This window comes from Myotis davidii, unplaced genomic scaffold (genome assembly GCF_000327345.1).
Source record: "Myotis davidii unplaced genomic scaffold, ASM32734v1 scaffold31, whole genome shotgun sequence".
Lineage (NCBI taxonomy): Eukaryota > Metazoa > Chordata > Mammalia > Chiroptera > Vespertilionidae > Myotis > Myotis davidii.
Window position 1 is genome coordinate 3289531 of NW_006283639.1, and position 8936 is coordinate 3298466.

Consider the following 8936-nt stretch of genomic DNA (forward strand, 5'->3'; position numbering starts at 1 on the left):
GTATGATGTTGGCTGTGGGTTTGTCATATATGGCTTTTATTATGTTGAGGTATGATCCTTCTATTCCCACCTTGCTGACAGTTTTTATCAAAAATGGGTGTTGGATTTTGTTAAATGCTTTTTCTGCATCAATTGATATGACTATGTGATTTTTATCCCTCAATTTGTTTATGTGACATATCACATTTATTGATTTGCAGATATCGTACCATCCTTGCTTCCCCGGGATAAATCCTACATGGTCATGGTGTATGATCTTTCTGATATAATAGTGGATTTGTTATTCTTAAGATATAACAAATATTGCTTTGATTTACATATGAGAAATATGAGGAACAGAACATTTTAATAACTAGTTTCAGTTTATAAATGTCAGAATTGGGATGTGAACATCTTCTGCATCTCCAGAGATCATGTTCATTCCACTGTTATACAATGTTTCTCTAAGACAGTGATGGCGAACCTATGACATGCTGTCAGAGGTGACACGTGAACTCATTTTTTTGGTTGATTTTTCTTTGTTAAATGGCATTTAAATATATAACATAAACATCAAAAATATAAGTCTTTGTTTTACTATGGTTGCAAATATCAAAAAATTTCTATATGTGACACGGCAGCAGAGTTAAGTTAGGGTTTTTCAAAATGCTGACATGCCAAGCTCAAAAGGTTCGCCATCACTGCTCCAAGAAGTAGATATTCACTGAACATCTTACCTGGTTTACATTTACATGCTTATATGAATTTAAAGATGAGGCTAGAGTTTGGAAGGAGAAAGATGAAAAAGAGACAAGTATTACTAGAATATAGATAGTTAAAATCAAGGAAATGGATGATCGGAACATGAACTAAGAGAAAAATCCTGAAGTTGGAACCTGGCATTTATGGTGCAGGCAAAAGAAGAGCAACCTAAGAAAAAGTACAAGAAGGAAGAGTCAAAGGAGTAGAAGCAAATCCTAAAGTCAGAGGAAAGAGTTTCCTCTAGTATTCCACCAGAATAAACAAAGGTTTTGACACTATGATTGTATTATACCCAGAGACTTAAGAAAGCCCTGATGCTGCTTTGATATTCACTCCTTCTTCATACAGTGATGTTGACAGAGAAACCAATATGTAAAGAATATAGAAAAAGAGTTATCTAAGTACCATTTTATTATCTGAATCTGCCCTAATTACTTCCAATAGAAAGTTCTTTGTTAAAAATAGAGTTAGAAAACCAAGGTTGGAGTCCTCAATTGGAACGCATTCATTTCTTCAGATAAATCTTGCAATCAGCAGGCTCAGATACATCACCAGAGTAAAAAATGAGAAATGGTCAGATCTACAGAACTGGCTCTAGTCTAACTCACTCAACAATTTGCAGGTAATAAAGATGTACCACTAAAAATAAACAGACAACATAACTCTGACTGCTGTTAGAAGTGTCCCCCAAACAAAAGAATCTTTAGATTGTGAGAATAATTTCAGATTTAGTTGATTAGTAACTATGAGGTGACTTAAGGTTAAGCAGTAATATGGAAAAAGTAACATTTATTCAGAAAGATATGTTGTTCAACTATGTATTGAAATTGTTCTAGTCCAGCTGATATGGCTCAGCGGTGAGCATCAACCCAGGAACCAAGAGGTTGCCTGTTTGATTCCCCATCAGGGCACATGCCCAAGTTATGGGCTCAATCCCCAGAGGGGATTGTGAATGAGGCAGCCAATTTATGATGTTCCTCTCTTATCAATGTTTCTATCTCTCTATCCCTCTCCCTTTCTCTCTCTCTAAAAATCAATAAAAACATACTTTAAAAAAAGAAATTGCTCTAAAAATATTTCCTACTTAAATACACATACAAATACTAGAAACTTGGTTAATATTCAAGATTTGTAGATTTTAGAGAGTTTTAGTTTTGTAGGAAACCCTAATTGTTTAGAAACAATAATAACCTGAGGATCAGTTACTCATATTTGGGAATAAACTGTACACCTAGTAAATATTAACCAGATTTCAATTATGGTATCTAGGAGGAAATAAACAATATTTAAATATTCACCTTATAAATTTCAACATCTAAAATGCCAAAAAGTTAATGGGCTCAGAAGAAAACTAAAGTTGTGCCCTAATAGAGAAAATTTGAAATTTTTGGATTGCTACTTTTTATAAAACATCTAAGGTGATGGCTTTGATTTTTATTTTAAAACAAATGATCCAGTTAGGGGTTAATATAAACTGCAAAAACACATTTTAAAGAAATTAATAGTTTAACCATTAAAAAATGCCAAAAAGTTACACTTCCTCTTAAACTTTCAGGGTAAAAATGAATTTATGTATATACTAGCGGCCCGATGCATGTGCACCGGTGGGGCCCCTTGGCCTGGCTAGTATCCTCTCGCAATCCAGGACCTCTCAGGGGCATGAATTCTAGTATGCATAAAAAATCTTTGGTTAATCTCTTCTCACCCTCCTCCTCCCACTCCCCTCATCACTCTGTTCCATGTTTCCATTCCTGTAGATTGAGCATCTGCCCTCTGGTGGTCATTGCACATCATAGGGACAGGTTGTTGGATAGTCTCTTAGGCATCCTTATCTAATAATAGACAAACATGGTTATTGACTGTACCTTCGCTACACCTCCCATTGGCTAATCAGCATGATATGCAAATTAACCGCCAACAAAGATGGCAGCTACTTTTCATACTGCAGGCAGGGCGGGACAGCGCAGCCACCAGTGCGAGCTGCCATTCCGGGCCGCAGACCAGCCCCAGAAGCCGCCCAGAAGCTGGTGATTGGGGTAGATGGGGGTCCCCAGCCCAGGCCTGACAGCACTGGTGGAGGTGTCAGGCCTGGGCAAGGGGCCGATCCAGTGATCCGAGGGTGATGGGGGTTGATGCCTCTGGCCGAGGAGTCAGGCCTGGGCGAGGGCAGAACCCTCTGTCTTGTTTTACTCACCTAATAATCATTTAATGCAAATTTTCTAAGCATTACACAATGTGCCACAGTCCTGAACTTTGAGAAACTCATAGTCTGACAGAGCTAACATACCAGTACATGTAAAAAAATACTGAGACAATGTGCTGAGTACTTTAATAGCAACAAGAATAACATGTTTTAAGACTGAGCTGAAAGGACTGAATTCAGGTAAGATATCAGAGTAGACATTTGAGTCTTAAAAGGTAGGTATAAGGTGATTTTGAGGCACAAAATGGAGTTCTACAAATAGACAATTTAGATGTTTGGTATGAAAGTAGTCTAGCATAGCCAGTGTATTCAGAGGAAATGGTAAGTTGGGGCTAACAAATGGGGTTGGGAAAACTGGATGTCTGCATATAAGAGATGAAATTGGACCTTTATCTTATACCATGCACAAAATGAACTCAAAATGGGTTAAGGACTTAAGGATAACACATGAAACTAAAACCCCTAGAAGAAAACAGAGGAAGAGCTTCTAAACATTGGTTCTGACAAAGATTTCCTAGGTATGACCCCAAAAGCACAGGCCATAAAAGCAAAAACAGACAAGTAGGACTACTTCAAACTAAAAAGTTTCTGTATAACAAAAACAACAACAAAGTGAAAATGCAACTACAGAATGGGAGAAAATATTTGCAAATCATATATCTGATAAGGAGTTAATTCCAAAAATATATAAGGAACTATAATTCTATACTTAAAAAACACACAAAAAAACAACAACCATATAATCTGATTTAAAAATGAGCAAGGACTAAAAGAGACATTTCTCCAAAGATAACACAAATGTTATATGTGTTATGAAAAGATGCTCAACATCACTAATGGTCAGAGACATGCAAAACCACAATATCACCTTATGTCTGTTATGATGGCCATTATAAAACAAAACAAAAAGACAAAAACAAAATTCCAGAAAATAGTAAGTGTTGGTAAGGATGCGGAGAAATCTGAATCCTTGTACACAGGTGGAGGAAATGTTTTAGTCTAAAAGTAACAGAAAACAATATGATTTTCCTAAAAAAATAATAATAAAATTACCTTATGACCCAGCAATACCTGATTATATATGTACTACTACTATATGCCATACCTAAATGGCTATATTCTAAAACTTTCAGTCAAGCAAACTGCAGCCTACTTAGATAGCATTGCAAAGAAAAAACTTAATCTCTGGCTTACTGAAAATTATGTTCATTAGTTAGCAATTACTGGGTTGGAGGCATATAAAAGTTTCACAGGGATTTTAACAAAATAATGAATAAAATTTGGAAAAAAATTCAAAGAACTGCCATTTGTTATCCCAAGAATATGATCCAAAGGACATCAAGAACAACATAATTATAGATTAAGAGTACAAACCTAAGGTGACTTCTGAAGTATACTGATAATCGGGGGAACATATGGTAAAATAAGTCTCACATAAGCAAAATCAAGTTAGTCTTTCATCCACTTTTTCCAAGTGGATTTGAAGTCAACATATCAGCTCCTTCTAAAGTGCTCAAAAATGACACTGTATCCCACATTCAAAATACACAGAGGAATTCAAAATACACAATGAGCTTATCTTTCCAAATTGTATCTACATAAAATCTATTTTTCATGATTACATGAATACAAAAGGCTGAAATAAATGAGTAATCGTTAACATAAAATAATAGAATATTTTAATAGAAGTTAATATTTTTTCTTACACACTAACTTACCCGACCCTGAATAACTACATAATAAGTGTAATGTAAATAAAACTATTTTTGTTGTTCTCCAAAAGTGAAAAATTTCCTATTGCACATAGCAAACAAATCAGTCCAAGACTGAAGACATGGCAATCGGCTGCTAAAATATTCACTGCTAGTATTAGTGGAGAGAAATGGTGCGCCTGTGTGTAAAAGGTTCGTAAGGGAAATGAATGCAACACGATTATAGTAATCAGTCATTAGCAAACGTTGTAGTTTGTTATTAATAATTATGTATAACAGGATATTGTAAAAATTAAGTTATGAAATTTTTATTAAAACATTTCTTATATACCATTATGTTGACTGGGCCACAAAAATATTCATTGTGGGCCGCGAGTTTGACATGCTTGGCCTAAAGCAACTGAGATTTAAATATTATTCTAGCTTTCAGACTATACATAATTAAAAAAAGAAGTTGCAGAAAATCTAATTTTAACTCAAGAGCAACTCTTAAGATATATTTACAAAACTCGGCATAGGCCTAATGGTAACCTCAAACAGACTACTTCATTATTTGAGAACAAAGAATGGGGAAAATAAGTTTCAGTTTACATAAGGTTCTTACCTGTATAATGCATCATCAATCTCTACAGATTCTGTTGACATCATGGGCAAATGTGTATTTGTACTGAAAAAACCAAACAAAATCTATAAGGGAAAGCACGATTATTCAATATTCACATCCTGTAATTAACATCCAATTATACATGGTATCAGATTCACCAGTTACTAAAGGAGTTTTACAAATCAGATATATATTTTATTATCTACTACTTTACTTGGATTTAAAAAATAGATCAAAATTAAACTCACCGATTGCATATTCTTTCTGTGTATACTGCAAAATTACAGCCCATGGTTGTTTTAGTCTCAGGTATTGTTTTATCACTGATGCATAATTTCTTTTGGATCTATATTTTAGCAGTTTTGTTGTAGTGTCCCACAAACCTTCTCTAATATACAGTTTCCCTAGATAATCTCATACAATCCATGGGACTTTACAATATACTGATGATATCTAAACTTCTTTCTCTGTGTTTGACCTCTCCTCTGACCTCTAGATTTTATACATTTTCCAGAACAATATCTCTAGTCTGATGTCCAATTAGTATCACAAATATAATAAGCCCAAAACAGAATTCAATTCTCCCTGCTTAATCTATTCTTCCCCAGTGCTTCCCAATTCAGTTTCTGGTACTACCTACCATTTACCTGCTCAGGCCAAAAAATCTAGGGATCTTTTTCATTTGTCCTTCATTTTCTTCATCTGTTAAGCTCTTCCTTCAAAGGAGATCTCAAATCTGATCACTTCTCACTATTTCAATCTGTATAATCTCAGGCCAAACGACCATCATATTTTATCTGAAGTACTTTGAAGGTCTCCCAATTAGTTCTCCATTCTCAACTCCCACAACTCTCCTTGCTCACTATCTTCAGCCTCGCTGGCCTACTTGCTGTTCCTCAAAAAGCCAAGCCTGCTATCACTTTAATTTTTACACTGGCTATATTCTTTCTGAATACTTCCTCACAAATATTATGCAGACCATTCCTGATCACACTATCAATGAAATGGCTCCCCTTCTCCTTAGGTCACTCCGTAATTCATTAACCTGTTATATTTTCTTCAAATCACTTATCATTAACTGTTTATTGTCTGCTTTCCTCTATGGAATGTATGATCCATTAAGAAGTCACTACTGCATTTCAAATACCTAAAAGAGCTGGCATTTAATGAGAGTTAACACTGTGTCCACACCCTTTTAAATGCTTTAGCTGTACTAACTCAGTTAATCCTATCAACAACTTTATGAAATAGGCACTATTATCATCTTCATTGAACAGAGGGAATAAAACAAAACACCACAAAACTAAGGATGACTTAAATAACTTTCCTAAAGTCATAGCAGGCAAATGGCAGAGCCTAAGCAGTCTAGCTCTTGGGTACCAGACTATACTGCCTATTACCTCTTACGTAGTAGGAATAAAGAGAGCATTCAAAAAATATGTGTTGAGTAAATTTTAAAGTTAAACATACCGGTGTGACAAGACATACTTATGGTAATGTATCCTTTACCATAGCTCCTCCCAATTTTTTTAAAGCGTGGCATGCAAAGAAAATGATAATAGGATAAGCACTGGGAATAGAGATGGTTCCCTGGCAGAGGGAACCAGCCTGAGGCATTTGGGCTTGAGTCACTGTGACAGCTAAGATCAGTATCATCTTAATAAAAATATAATCCATTCCATATTCTGGGAAGCTTTAGTGATCAATTACAGGATTCTAAAAACAATGTGGTAGCAAGAAAGTTCAGTTTTAGAACTCATTTTTTTTTAAGGCCTGGTACTGATATATAAGTCAAAGGATCTATCTATATATCCTATATAATAAAAGGCTAATATGCAAATAGACCAAACAGTGGAACAACTGAACAACCTGTCACTATGATGTGCGCTGACCACCGGGGGTGCACGCTTCTCTACCTCCCCCTGCTCCACTTCCCCCTGCTCAGGGCTGGAAGCTGCCTCTCTCAACTGCTGCCAGCAATGGCTCCACTCTCACCTGCTGCCGGTGCCAGAGCTGCCTCTCATACCCACTGCTGGCGCCTGATACCGGTCCCAATCACCCCTGAGGGCTTTTCTACCTCCCTCTGCTCATGAGGAACAGTTGGGGCATCAGCTGCCGCTCACACCCATTGATGGCCCCGGCCCCGATTGCACCCGCTGTTGGCACCGGCCCCAATCACTCCACTCAGTCAGTGGGTGCGAGCGGGGCCAGTACCATCAGTGCATGGGTGTGGGGCTGCTGGCAGACAAGGAACTGGGTGCCACAGTGAGAGGGGCTGAGCGAGGGCGTGGAGGATGGGCCAAGACCCGCCCCTGTGCCCACAGCAGCCTCATGGCCCACAGTTCTTTTCAAGGTGCACGAATTCATGCATTGGGCCCCAAGTACATATATAAAAGCCTAATATGTTAAGTGTCTGACCATTTGACCAGTTGCTATGATGTGCACTGACCACCAGGGGGCAGGCGCTCCACCGGTAGGTTAGCTTGCTGCTGGGGTCCGGAAGATGGGAACTGAGCGAGACAGGACACGCCCTGGGGCCCTCCCGTGGTCCTACCCTGGCCCTTGGGTCTCGCATTGTGAGAGGCCACACACCAGACTGAGGGACCCCCACTGCAGGCCTCTAGTTTGTAAATATATTTAATCTTACCAAACATTGCTTGGTACCATTAAATGCCATCAGCTTCTACTTAAATGGGTAACTATTAGAAATATTCCTGATTGCAATTACGAAAGCAAGCCAGAAAATAGCTGCACTCATTACACATCCACTGTTAATAACCTGTTTGGGCACTGCAACAAAATATGAAAATAAAATGTCCTACTACACAGTTTTCTCATCCTTAGGACACTTTCTCTAGCAGGAGGGAGAAGTCTGGAGGGTAAACCGAAAGTGAGAAGCCCTGCAGTCTCATCAGCCCTGTCACTTACTGTGACTGGCAGCGTTCAGAAAGCCCTGCCTTGCTGGGATGGTTCACAAGTCACGTTTGTGTTAAGATCTATGTGGCCATCAAAGGTGCTTTAAAAAGGGGGAGTTTCTGTTGGCGTTGCACAATGTCCCCCGAGTGCATGTGGCAGCGTGGGCAAAGCCGGGCAATCCCCCGGTATCAGAAGCATCCCTCAGCCTGCAGCTCCGTTAAGGGCTACGGGATCGCGTCCACCGTCGGCAGATTGTATTCCGGCGATGGCGGGACACAACACGCCGCTTTATTAACTATGCAATCACTGAAGCAGGAACTACACGAACCCTCATGTTCCAGGAGCGAGCAAACCGCGAAGAACCTCAACACCAACTGGGAAATAAGAATGGGTCACTCGGGCTTTTCCCTGATTTTTTTTTTTTTTTAACTGTGGCCAACAGAAGTCCTCGGGGTGTCCTGTCACTGACTCATGATGACCGAGTTCCCCCAGGTAATCGTTTTAAAAGGAGGCTCGCGGTGGAGGATGACGCCCAGGGGAGCTCCTAGTTTTCATTTTACCGGCGGGAGGGCAGCATGTGTTGTTAGGCAACAGGTCTGGGAGCGGACCGGGCCAGGACTCCCGGCCGGAGCCACCCTCCGCCACAATCCCGCCCGGTGACTGCGAGGAAGGAGGATGGCAGACCCCGACCGGAACTGAGGGAACGTTGAAAGGGGGAGAGTAAGGACTTTCTCCTCGACGAAGCCGGGAGCCCCGGAGG

General features: G+C 39.2%; 1 protein-coding gene across 1 annotated transcript in view; it reads right to left on the reverse strand.

The window, feature by feature from the left end:
- Positions 1-8936, reverse strand: part of UBA6 (ubiquitin like modifier activating enzyme 6) — a 68355-nt gene that overhangs the window by 57709 nt on the left and 1710 nt on the right. Inside the window, exon 2 of the mRNA XM_015565762.1 lies at positions 5261-5343. Coding sequence (XP_015421248.1) covers positions 5261-5343 — 83 coding nt within the window. The remainder of the gene's footprint in view (positions 1-5260; positions 5344-8936) is intronic.